The 14,351-nt window shown below is 43.6% G+C and overlaps 1 protein-coding gene across 1 annotated transcript; it reads left to right on the forward strand.

Moving 5' to 3' along the window:
- Positions 1–9,053: 9,053 nt before the first annotated feature.
- On the forward strand, positions 9,054–12,164 carry LOC123989006. Its single transcript, XM_046289732.1, has one exon. The coding sequence runs from the start codon at positions 9,054–9,056 to the stop codon at positions 12,162–12,164; it is 3,111 nt and encodes a 1,036-aa protein (XP_046145688.1).
- Positions 12,165–14,351: the final 2,187 nt, after the last annotated feature.

A 14,351-nucleotide genomic window follows, 5' to 3' on the forward strand; every position in this document is an offset into this window, starting at 1 on the left:
TGACTCAAGACTGCGGCAGTGACAGATTCATTAGCAGTCTCAAACACTGAGTAAAATAAAACCCGACAGCATACACATAATTTAGATCAGCCATGATGGAAATTAATGAAGAGAAAAACCCCATCATTACCATCAGGCCGAACCAAAGTCAACGCAAATATGAGTTAATCAAGATCCGATCAGAATCCAACCAAAATCAAACCAGATTACCATTAGGTTACCATTAAACAGTTCAACAATAACAAACAATCAAAATGAATTTTAGAATTACGACTGAAATCAAGATCAAGATCATACTTCATCAATCAACGCTGGGCCTCGTCAAAAACATATTCGCCGTTCACGTACACATACATAGCCCATGCAGGATACCACCATCATAGACATAGACTCTGAAGGATAAGGAGAAGAAGAAGGAAAAGAAGAAGGGCGCATCATTCCCCGGCCAATCCCGTTTCAGCGCTTCTGACGCGTTAATCCGGCCAATAGGCGCACCGTCAGTCCTCCAATCCAGTGCGCCCAGTTAGGATCCGCCCCCCTGTAACTACGGAGGGGACCCTCGACAGCGCTGCCGAAAGAGGGCTCGCTCGCTCAACTCACTCGCCCACCCGTCCACCGCGCAGCAACGAGCCCGCCAAAAGCAAGAATCGCACGTGTAGCAATACATCAGTTTACCAAGGTATGAGTAAGACGCCAGCAATCATTATCTATCTATCCCAAATTGTCACATTACACACTCGGCATTATTCCTTCCCTCACAACAGTCACCCAGCCCGTTACAACACACAAATAAGCAAACTGAGCATACCAGTTAACCAATCAGTCGACCAGTCTCTACATCCATTCCAGATTCACAAAGTACCCACTCAGTAATCCAATTGTCAATCCAACAGTTTATCAAAGAAGAAAAGGGGAATAAGAAGGAAGAGCCCAGGTGTTCACAATAGTCAGGCAGCAGGGTCAATTGAAATCAGGGGAGAGCTCATAGGAAGAAAGGGAAGAAAGCAGCAAAAGGTAAGGGAATTCACCTTTAATATTCTCAATAAAACACAAGTGTACGGTAAAAGTAAAAGTGAAGTAAGTGAAGCGCGATTTCGTTTGTATCCCGTCGGATAGGCAGTGAAATAGAATAGGTTGATCAGTTTGACCGATAATGATCAATCACCCAGATAAATGAATAAACAAGAGTGAGTAAATAATTGAATTGCACCAATTAAATATACATGATTAAATAAATAAATAAAGAAACTAATAAGAAGTTAAATAAATAAACCAAACCAAAAAGGTAATAAGTATCTAAATGAGTATTCAAACAAGCCACCAGTATGCGGATGTGAATAAGTGAATAATCGGCCGGTCTGCCAACAGGTATCCAGAACGATCAGATCGCAGATCAACTACATGGAGAGCATGAAAAAGGACCTCCTGCCAGCCATAATGGAACCAGGCGAAGGAGAGGAAAGTTCAGCAGCCGCAAACGCCAGTGCATCCTGCTCGGCTCCCATAATAGGCCAGGATCAAGGGAGAATTCTCGTGAATCCAAGCGTAAGTATCATCCAAAGGCAACATCGCTAACATCCCCCCCCCAACTCAAAACGTCCATCACCCCTGTCCATAAAATTGAATGATCATACCGCGACAGGTCAAAGTTCAATGACCAAATCAAATCAAATTAGTTTCAAGAGTTAAGACTGAATTGGAATGGAACAATCAATGAATAGAAATCAGAGTCAATAATAGCAAAGCCATGTCAATTTCAAAATTGAAGATGAGGCACAACCAAAGTCAAAATGAATCAGCGATAAATCATTGTGGTTACAGTCAGTCGGGATTTGTTCATCTCTCAACCAAGTAGGTCGGTCAGAGGCAGGATTGTAGCTAAAGTGGAGATAAAGCTAAAATCAAAGATGAAGTGTCAACCCTGACTATAATCTTCAATAATAATAATAAAAAACCTTAAAAATCATCCATTCATTTGGATTAGACAATTAACTTTAAGAAATGAAAGTAAGTTAAGTTAAAAGGGGGGTTATAATAGATCTTTGATAATTTCAGATTTAATCTAAAGTAAATTTGGATTAAACTAGATAAAGTCAAGGAAGGTAGTACTGAGTTGACATTAAATGAGACTGCGCATAGTGCATAAACCCAAGAAAACATAAGACAACCCAGATCAACCCTACACGCAATCAGGGTGAATGTAAATTGAAGTTAAACTGAACAAGATTAAATCATAGAGTTTTAGGCCAGAACAATACCCTGCAAAACCCATGCAAATGAAGCAAGAATCAGCATAGGACAGAATCAAGGTAGTTAAGGTTCAGATTCGTACTACGGGAACAAGATGAAAGTACGATAGCACGTAATCGAGTTGATCAAAACACATGAGCATTTAAGCAAATCATCGTCAGCTTGAGCAGGAGTAAATAAAGATTAATCACAGTCGGTCTAAATTTAAGCTCATATCAAAAGAAAGTCTGTCAAATTAAGTCGTATCCGAAGCAATGACAAGCCTAGGGTAAGTCGATAATAGCCAGGATTGATTAAATACCCTGCAACCAGAGTCACAGCCAAGCCTAAGCTCAATTGGATCCAAGTTAGACAGCAGCAGAACGAGACCACCAGATGCACAGGTGCGGTCACACAGAGCTGAAACTCAATTAAATCAAATCAAACATGACATTACAATTGAACCGAAATACAATCAATATGAATTGAACATAATCACGATCAAAACTGCACCCAGACCACATCCAAGCCAAATCCGACCCAGAATAACCCGTATAAATTTCAATTCCGGAATCCAAGCCCAACCAAATTCAGAATTCAAGATCAAATCACGATTAACTTTCCAATTCACACTTGATACAAAAGCTGGTGAAAGCCGCCCGTAATCAATTATAGCTGAGATGAGGTTGCTCTTGGACCAGAATCGACTGAGCTAAAGCCAAAGCAAAACAGATGAGGACTAAATTGAATTAAACCAATTACAGTGAGATTAATTGATTATAGAGCCAAATAAGCATTGCAACATAAATTAAACTAGAACTAAGCTAAGATCGAGACCAGAATTCAGTCAAAACTAAACACACAGCAACCTAGCGATCCATATAAAATTTAAGCAAAATTTCCTGAAAGCAACTAAAAGCCACTATCCAGACTATGCTGAATAGACAATCTGATGAATCAGATTGTTATTAAGTCGCGATAAAATGGTGAATACCCATAACACAGTACCACAGATACAATAACTGTCATTAACCATTGTTTATTCTAATCAATGCAGCAGCTGGATGCCGTAATATCCGGGTCGGTAGAGAGGGCAGTGTCCGCCCGTGTGAACCGGATACAACAAGAGACCATGAGGCACGCGGCCGCGGTCGTACATTTAAGTCAGGCATCGACAAGGCGACGAGACCCCCATCGATGGGTTCGCCAAGGACGGCAGCCAAGGCCAGCCCCCATACCTTTAAGAAGGAGACGTCGTCGTCATCATCCACCGCCACCTCCTTTAATGGAGGTGCAAACCCAACCACTAAACCGTCAAGGACCGTCAGGAAACAACACCACAGCCCCCCAATACTATGGTCAAACCCACTCCTACCCATTATATCCCCAGCCCACGCCCCTTTATCAGGTGAATCCTAATCCCGCATACCCATATACAACACACCCCCCGATGATATCGCAATCGTTCAACCCTCCGCATTCATACCCGTCCACATACCAGGTCACCTATCCGTCTTTCCCCCCACCATATCCACAGTACCCTCACTAAATATTGTACTGTAGTATAGAACAAGAAGAAGATAAAAGTGAAAAGAATAATAAGAAGAATAAGAAGTATATTACTATTGATTACCAAGTTTACTCTAAGTTTAAGTTTAAGTCAATTCATGTGTACGAGATCCGAGAGGCAATAAAACTGTAAAACTGCAATAGTAATAAGCCTAGCCATAAGTATAATTATAATTACAATTATAAGCATGGTAGAGCATAGGATAAATATAGGCGTTTTGATACTTGATGTACGTTCATAATATAAGGATTAGAATTAGAATTAGAATATAATACAGATTATGATTATGAATAAATAGAAATACAATTATAATGAGTCTGATTATCAATTGCTTCGACCAAACCAAACCAACACCCTGCCACCCCAGCATCGCCAACCGCTGTGTAACTCAAAAATCAAACTTAGCATTTATAATACAGGCCGCATTTGCGAATGGATAAGTATAAACTAAACAGGCCCGGATCTGACGGACCGAAGGTCAAATAATTAATCGATTCGGATCCCCAAATCGTCTCGGGCCTGATCGGAATTAATCAACCGGTCGAGTCGCGCCACTATGGACGGCCAACAGAGCATGCGCCCGTCGACAAGCGCGTCACGCGACAAGCAACCGGACAGTGCGACAAAGCGACAAAACCTTGCCATTTGGAGTTTGACAGTAACTGATCACATCAAATCAAATCAACCGAGCAACGAAAGAATGGGCAGCGAACAAAATAAGCAGGTAAAGTTTAGAGCCAGTGGCAGTTTACCAGCAGCAACCTAATTAATATGTTTGAATTTTCTCCCTAATTAGCCCACTCCTAAAGTCAATCTGTAAAGCACGATGCAAGGCGCAGCCAATAAGTTGAATCGAGCTTTTCCACAATCAACTAGGCATTCTCTCACATTGATAGCTGAGAGGAAAACCCCTGGAAAGGGAGAATCCCGAAGGCCAGGAAACCTAACCTCAAGAGTCCATTAAGCAGCAAGTAACAAGTAGTTGGTGGTGTGTAGCTAAACGCAAAATGTATCAGAGAGTAGTTATAAGTGATAGTAAGCATTAATTGTATAAAGCTGAGAGAACTTCCGCCAATAAGGACAGCAGCGAGATGTCGTCCTGAGGCATACCTGTACAAGTAAGCATGGGTACTGACAAGACGAAGAGCAACATCAGAGTGACAGACAATCCCAACATGATCAAACAACCAGAGAGACATAACAAAATAGTCAAATAGCCAAAATGGTATCCACCATGGCTACTCACCTATAAAGTAAAGAGCATGGGGAAAATAATAGGTAATCTATTCAGTATTACCAGAATTACCAGAAAAGAAGGTAAGGGTAAGGTATGCCTGCACAGTGAGCCACCCTAATTTAATAGTTTCATTAATTTTTTGCGCAGCAACTGCAGCCGTCTAGAAAATTACTTGGAAGGTTAAACACGACCCAGGCAAACCGCAGCATGCCACTGCTAATGTTGGAATAAAGATTCAGATGAAAGCAGAACACCATCCAAGATGTCGCGTATAGAATTATCAGAATACACCAAAATTAGGAGTCTAGACTCAATGATTGGCGAACGAGGCCCTATCTTAGTGATCAAGCATATAGGTACATAAAACAATTATCTAGATACATATATATGTAAGGATATAAGTAAGTAATAGTCATAACTCAACTACATCACATTATCGCATACCAACGCATAATATGGCAGCTCAACCCCATTACCGAATTAAATCTAACTTATACAGGGAAGTTAAAGACGAAGGCTGAATGAAGCACTGGGAGGCCAGAGATTGTCACCGGTAAACGCAGCGGACTGCAATTGCAATTATAGACGAGGAAGTAAATGTGTAATTGAGATAATTAAACGCAAATAAGCTCCATTCAGGACAACTACCCCTTAACCCCACAACCTCATGCAAGCAATCCTAAGAGAGATAAGTCCGCCTTTATTGCAAGGAAGAAAAGGACGAAGAAAGAAAGGTTGATAAGATATTACAAAGAAGAATGGAAGTAATGAAAATTACCAGTAAGTAACGTATATAATTTGCAGAAAAGAGGCCGTGTAACAACAATCCTGCGCCAATCCATTAGTGAACGGGAAATAAACAGTGTGGAACAGGAATCAGCATGGGATCGCCGCCCAATGAGCCCAAGAGTCAATGAGACCAACGATCAGTCCGATGCGTCAATGAGGAAAGTAATACCTCAGTTACCAGAGAAGATAAATAAGTGGGGATAGGTAAATAGGTAGGGATAAGTAAGTAGTAACGAGTCCCGCCATTAACCATGGCAATTCAGTAGGGAACAGGAGGGGAGAAGTAGCAATAGTAGCCAACAAAACCTGGACAAAACCTGGACAGCATACCAGTCGCTGCAGTCACTATCATACCAATTGTGGGTGCAGCATAATGAATACAAATTTTAAAACAATTTCAGTGAAACTTACCCATTCGTTCGTAAATTCCTATCTGGGTCAATCCTGGGTTATTGTGTCGGTCTTCATCACTTGACGAAGAAACACGTGAGCAGAACAGCTGATTTCACGATCGGGTTAGTGAACTCGCCTCGTTTATTGCACTTAGGTATCGCACTCGCGCAGTCCCTTTCGGGGTCGATTTTTTCACTGAAACGACCACACAAAGCGTTTATTGTACCTAAGTGCAATAAACGAGGCAAGTTCACTAGCCCGACCGTGAAATCAGCTGTTCTGCACACGCGTTTCTTCGTCAAATGATGAAGACTGATACAATAACCCAGGATTGACCCAGATAGGAATTTACGAACGAATGGGTAAGTTTCACTGAAATTGTTTTAAAATTTGTATTCATTATTTCATTTCAAACATTTTTATTTGTTATTTAGAATGTTGAAAATTTCCTTTTTTACATAATGACAGGCGACATATATAACACAAGCCTTATACACATGTAGGATCACAGATTATTACAAGTCACCCCCGACTAATAGTTAAAGGATAACATGACAATTCGAGTAGCGAGAAGGGGCCTTGACATATCGTTCTTTACTAACAAATTATCGAAGACTTGAAAAGATGAAAAGATTCAGATTCAGATGAAGAGATTCAGATTCATAGAGCTTATGGCAGTCTAATCTGTACTTCCAGCCCTATCGCCAGTCAAGATTTAAGATTTAAATTAGTTTAGTCTAGTCCAAATCATGATATCACACTACCAGCATAATAGCCAGTGTAATAGCCAGTGTTTAATGACAACTGGAGTTTCAGTGCGCTGTAAAATAATCGTGCGATAAAACGCGCAAACACATCTGTGCAATAAAGGGCCAATGTTAAAGGGTAGGTTCCATGGCATCAGAGGATATCAGAGGGTAGTATATCAATGCCACGTGCAGGAGCAATAATAGTAATAATAACAACAATAATGACAATAATAATAATAATAATACTGGCAATCACGAGTAACCATAGCATAATAGAAAGTATAGAGAGTAAACATTTGTCATATGACGTATGACATACGGAGAGTACAAGTATAATTTATAATTTATGAGAAGGAAAGAAGGACAGCCGCTATCAAGTCAAGTCATGTTGTTATGTCGTTGATCATTAAGCTGCGCACAGGATTCCCACTCATCCATAAGCGTGTGCACCGTCCGCCCAAAATAGCCCGCATATCTGCCATAGAGAAGTTGTTAACGCAAAGGATGTCAATCTTATACCCATCATACACCCATCATACATGTTAGCACCGTCCCTACCATATTGGGATTGTATTTCAACACCTACTTTGTAGCATACTGAAGGCAAACTCATACGAGGATTGAGAATTGCCGTATTCAAGGAATAGAAGATTAAAAATTTATGTATTAGCGACAATAATGGCAGCAGTGAGTATGGGTGCAAAATGTAGATACAATGCGAGGTGTGTGAGGAGATTCAACCATCGCATGCACATATACAAATGTAAGTAACCACCATTCATTCCGAGAAACATCAACCATCAACAATTATTTGCAGAATATATACAGGAAGAGAAGGATCGATCGTGTAAGCCATAGCAACCAAATCTTCAAGTAATAGCTGCAGCAGGAGTGCAAATCAGACCGTAAACATGTAACATGTATACGCGTATTCATGTATTATACACACCCTATGGAATAAAGCCAAGTGCAGTGCAGAACGCATTCATATCCATACTCCTTACCGGCTAGAAGCCCCACTCCTGATGATACATTAATTATGATTACTATTAAGACAATCCGATGCTAGACTAACAGCATTGACTAAGAGCACACTAATTTAGGTCTGGGCAAACCATACCACAGCAATCATACAAACAGTCATAATACAAGGCGCGAAGCGAGGAGTAGAGGTTAATTAAAGAAAATATAACCATAATAAACTAGAGATAGAAGTAGAAGTAGAGATCGAACATGACCGCAACTCGCAAAAGAGGGAGGGGGGAGAGAGCAATCCATCGCATCAAATTTATGAAATTTGCGCATTCTTACCCCTCGTGAACCGTCTTCCGTATATCGCGCCCATTTCTCCCACCACCACAGCCAAGACAACACACCAGCCAATCCCCTTTCAGGGAAGGCAAGACGGACTACGCCACACACATCCTCAATGGTCCATCCATTTGACAAGCAACAAGAAACCTACATCGCATATCGCATCGATCAAGCACATCGCATCATTGAATTTATTTCAAGTAAGCAACCCAACAGTAATGCTACTTATATCACTGATCAATTAACCGATCACTAATCAAACTCTCCTTCACCGAAACATTCAATAGCCAATCAATCGTACAGGTTGCGTTTTCACTGCTTCACGACGTTCCAACCTATGACATCCCCTACTTATTCGTCCTACTATGTTTGAAATGATACCCATGTCCCCCATCCCCTCATCTCATCCCCATAGTACAAATACTTATGTACCTATCGCAACAGGAACCAACGAGATCCAGATCTATCAAGAAGAAGAAGCCAGGGAAGAGGAAGAAGGAAGAAGAGGAAGAAGAGAAGAAGAAGAAGAGGCAAAGAATAGAAAGTTGTTACCCCCATTGAAAGTAAGCCATTTGAGTACTTAAAGTCATCAATAAGTTAATCAATATTATAACCAACCAACGCAACTGGAACAGTTAACACGGTTGATAATACCTAGTGAATAGTAGGTAGATATTTATATATTAGATACTAAACACCAGGCATAGATACAAATAGATCAACCAAGCGATTCAAATGAACCAATATCACATTTTGATTGACAGGAACAGCAATGTCCGCCCTCACCGTGCTGCAGGCGAACCTGAACCACTGTCGTGCAGCACAGGACATACTCTGGCAGGCCGTGCACGATTATCACGCCGACATCGTGATAATCAGCGAGCCCCATCGACCGCGCCCAGAGTGGTACACTGACCCCAGCGGAACCCTTAGCATATGGTGCGTGCAGCGGCCGCCACCAGCCGCCGAGTTGGGCGCAATACGTAAGGTACACAGCAGCGATGGCTGCGTTGGCCTAGAAACCCGCGATTTTATTATATTCGGGTGTTATTTTTCCCCCTCCGTATCAATGGCCACGTATGAAGGTCAATTAAGTAACTTGTCGGCTGGGATTACTTCGTCCAAACCCACCCTCATAGCCGGAGACTTCAATGCGCGTTCCATACAATGGGGATCGGATAAGACCGACGCGAGAGGGTACCGTCTACTCCGCGTCTGCGAACAAGCCGGTCTAATACCCGTAAACAGCAAAGGTGGCCCAACTTTTATCCGTAATCGCCAGCAGTCCCGGATCGACTTAATGGCCTGCACCCGCGAATTGAGAACGCGTCTGATCAATTCCCTTGTATCTACAAAATATACAGGTTCCGATCATAATTATCTAGTTCATCACTTTGCCGCCACGCCCACCTTTACAAATTCCTCGATGAACTCCGAATTGACTATTCAATACCGCCCTCCCAGCATGGAAGAATGGGCCTCCATAATATCCACCAATTTAGCCCTACCACCAGATACCCCCGACTGGATACGTGAACGAACTATCTTCAACTTTGAAAGTCGCGCAGACGTAGACAACGCCATCTCAGAATTAGAGTCGTGGTACAGCGCCGCACAGGTACCGAGAACCTTAAAAAAGAGAAAAAGTGTATCCTGGTGGAACAGAGAACTAACAAAACTACGACTGTCCGCAGCACGTTCCCGCGCAAAATGGCACCGGTTAGCTTCACGTACGACAAACGTCCTCGAGAACGACCATCCCCTCCGACTACGCATGATATCCGATCGACGCGCTTTGATCAAAGCGGTTCGCAAAAGCAAGGATACTTCATGGTCCGAGATGATTAATGAAGTAGCTCGATATCCGTGGAGCAAGCCCTATAAATCAGTAATGAAACGGTTGAAAGGAAACTCACAAGTAATCCGCCTTAATGAGAACGAATTTAGGACAGCCGTGTCACAGTTATTTGTGACAGATCCCCCATTAACTATAAGAGATGAAACCACCCCTCCCAACACTCATATGAACGACCCCAGCAGCACCGTTGCTGCAATCCCCGTGCCAGATCGACCTCCCAGTCCACAACCCGGCCCAAGTAACGCCCGCCCAAGGCGTCAAGCCCCGATAGGTTTAGATGCTCCCCCCACCATTAATGCTACAGCCGCCAACAGCATTGATCCCCCTTCGCTAAACCACGCATCAAACCGCCAAGGAGTCCTAGAGGGCCCACAAGATCCACAAGATCCGCGAATACCCCATCCATTTAGCGCCCGAGACGTAGTTACAGCCTTAGGTAAAGTATCGAAGGGAAAAGCGCCCGGGCGTGACGGAATAACCGGGGAGGCTCTTAGACCCATCTATAAGTTAGCACCAGAATGGGTGCGCGACTTGTTTAATGCCTGTTACCGTCTATCGTACTTTCCCGCCTCGTGGAAGGTCGGACGATTGGTTTTAATACCCAAACCCGGAAAGCCCTTCCATACATTCTCCGATTTGCGTCCCCTTTGCATGCTATCGAATTTCGGCAAAGGTTTTGAGTACGCCCTACGGGAACATCTTGAGGAAGCCTTACAGAATTCTGGGGACCTATCCCCCCGCCAATTCGGCTTTCGTCGTAAGCGATCAACGTTACAGGCAATGAAGGTGGTGATGTCAGAATGGAATCGCGCCCGCAGTTCTGCTATGCATTGCCTATTAATCGGTCTTGACGTGAAAAACGCCTTCAATACCGTGCGATGGGAAAATATAATCTCTGCAGCTCGCCGCCGCAATTTCCCCCCGCTTCTAATACTTATGCTGGAAAACTATCTAAACAGCCGCTTTATAGGTACCACGATGCCAGATGGCACGTGGATAGAACAGGAAGTGTTCGCCGGTGTGCCACAAGGATCGGTACTAGGGCCGTTCCTGTGGAACCTGGCATATGACTCGATCCTGGAGGTCGTACTACCCCGCAACGTAACCACCATCGCGTTTGCTGACGACCTAGCCGTGATTATAGTCGGCCTGTTAAGTGGATTACGCGAAATAGCCGAGATTTCACTACAATTACTCAGCATATGGTATCGCCAGAACAGCCTAACTCTAGCCACCCAAAAGACCGAGGCCGTTCTCCTAACAGGTCGGCGAGTGCGCGCCGGTCTATCCCTACAGCACGAAACGTCCGTGATCCAAACGATTTCGTCCATGCGGTATTTAGGCACGTTGTTTAGTAACAATCGAACCTTCCGTAGTCATATAGTAAACGTTACCAACAAGGCCAGCAAAGTTGCTCAGCATTTAGCGTGGCTACTGCCAAACCTACGCGGCGGAGGATATAAGCCTCGCATGTTATATTATCGCGTTACCGAGTCCATCGTGTTATACGCCGCACCAGTCTGGCACGAGGCCGTGCAATACCAAAACATGGTTCGTCTTTTATTATCAACACAGAAACTGGGCCTGATACGCGTGGCTCGCTCCTACTACACCGTCTCACACGACGCCCTGACCGTCCTGACCGGCTGCATGCCTTGGAACCTGACCATTCAAATAACTGGTCACGGGTGTTTTGCCTCATTTCTGTATCGAATTAAACACAGCAGCATCCCAAACTGTACCCCGAACTGCTGGTTCTGTGATCCTCCCGTAATTGACGATGTAGAACACACCGTGTTCCATTGCACTCGATGGGCCGCCGAGCGCACGCGCGTCATATTGGAAGTAGGGGTGCTATACCCTGAAACCCTAGTTGACTGCATCCTAGACGAGAACCGGCGAACCCCCCTGCTAGCATATATATCCGAGATCATGAGTAAAAAGGAGAGTATAGAACGCGCGCGAAAACGCGGTGGCCTGGTACCGATACCGGCTCGTCGCCGAGTCCGACGTAGGCTGGCCTAATCCGCAACCCCCACATTGAAGGTGAGCGTGCGTGCGAGCGAATGCGAGTGAACAATAAGCAATAACCAAACAACAGCCCCACCCAAACTCAACTTCACGGCCCTCATTGCCGCCGCCACCGCCACGGCCCCCCGCCAATCACTCGCTCACCGCCACCAGAGCGACCACCCGCAGCGTTCGCAATCAGGCATCTGCTCCTAACTCATCGAGCATACAATAATGACAGAATAGCATGAACAGCATAGCGTGAGATACCCCATAACAGAACACTACTGATCATGACATGACCCAACAATGCCACGGTATGAAATTCAGTACCGTGATACACGCTTTAGACAGCACGTTGTCAAGAGAAAAGAAAGCGAAAAAAGAAAGCTGTAGTAAACCATAGCAACGCCAATAAATACAGTTCAAATTGCATCAATGAGTCATTCATTCAGCACCTAAAATATCCAAACTCAAATCTCCACTCCAAATCCACCAAAAACCCAGCGACCTACAATTCCAAGTGCCACCGCACGAAGAATTGCACAGAATTTAACTAGGGCACAGCCGTCTAATTCCCAATTTTTCCCCATATCCCGAATTCATACCTGTACGTCAGGAAACAGTCAAAACGACATAATCCATTCCCGTCTGCATCAGTACCCGCAGCCAATTACCAACAAGCGGCAACCATTAGTAGCCTCAATCCCCATTATCCTTTGAATCAGTCAAGGAATTACATACGTGACCCTTCCTATCAGTAGGCAGGTTCCCACCCAGGTATCAATCATTCAACCAGGCAGCCGACGGCTCACCCAGAACCGTCGCAAAGGCTTGAAGGCAAATCAGATGTCAGCAAGCAGAATGAGCAATAAGCAGCCACAGGCCAGTAATTAAGCGAACAATAAATAGACAACAGCGAGTACTTAAGAAACCAATAGGTAGGTAAGTATTAATAATAATAGAGCAAGTAAGTATGTATGTGAGTATCAGAGAAAGGCTACGTGAGCAACACGAACAGCACAAACCAGTGACAAATAAAACCAGCAAAGTACAACTGCGTGAGGTAGAGGCTACAGAATCATGAAAAAGCCCCAGACCGAGCAAGCTCAATCCCCAAGATTACTCAGCCCTAGCAAGACGTTTGGCCAGTCCAGTCAATCACATACTCCAACCAAGCCAATGTCCTGGACAATTGCCATCCAAAATGGCTCGCAGCAGTCAACCACCCCAACGCGTTAACATCGCTGCACAACAGTCGACAGTCACAGGGACAGGTAAGGGAATACAGAGAGAGGAGCGCCCCTGAAGAGAAGGGCAGAAGAAAACCAAAACAAGGCAGAGAAATGAAAAGAGGAAGGAGATGTAAGATGTAATGAAATATACAAATAAATCAGATAATTCACTCATCATTCCCCATCCCTAGAATGATCCATACTAATAATAAGAGTAAGAGTATATAAAGCATGACAAAAGTCGAGCAATTATCAATCACTAATAAAAATCAGAGCCGGCTCTTACATGAATCACAACCAACAAGGTTACTCCGCGGATGTAAGCATTCATTATAATAACCCGCTCTGAAAAGGAAGGAGAAGGAGGGACCCCCTGACGTCTTGAGGAAATGGGAGTAATGTATATATAAGCAAGTATAATGAGACCATACTCGGTCGTTACCAACCCCAACCCACAATCCATAATAGGCACTGTTAAACAGGGAAACATGGAAGTGTAATGCAAACAGGGTAGAAAAACTGTAATCATAGTCACCAAAATGATTAAGCATATTAGATTTATTAACATCCCACAACAAAGTATTTATTTATCACCATCAGCTCATCACAGACACCGGAGGCCTGCACACCAAGTGCAAGACAAGACCCCATAGCCAACACCGCGGAATCAATCCAATCAACAAGATGACGTGATATTAGAATAAGAATAAGAGAGCAAAACAATATGACAGAACAACAAAGTGCAACACTCAGAGCACGCACAAATGCTTCAATGCACTCGTATAATTATGCAGATGTGCGCAAGTATAAGGACAGGCGGCCCATCACATACCATGCATAACGTCAAGGAAGAGACGACACCCCGCAACTGTATAGAGTACGATTACAGTTTATTAATCCGATAGTGTAATGAAAACCGCAGCCCAGTGCGCATTAAAGGAAAGGAAACTGTCATTATTCGAAATAA

Source organism: Osmia bicornis, unplaced genomic scaffold, assembly GCF_907164935.1.
Source record: "Osmia bicornis bicornis unplaced genomic scaffold, iOsmBic2.1, whole genome shotgun sequence".
In the NCBI taxonomy this organism is placed as follows: domain Eukaryota; kingdom Metazoa; phylum Arthropoda; class Insecta; order Hymenoptera; family Megachilidae; genus Osmia; species Osmia bicornis.

Coding starts and splice junctions, on each gene's coding strand:
- LOC123989006 (XM_046289732.1), top strand. CDS start 9,054: ATGTCCGCCCTCACCGTGCTGCAGGCGAACCTGAACCACTGTCGTGCA.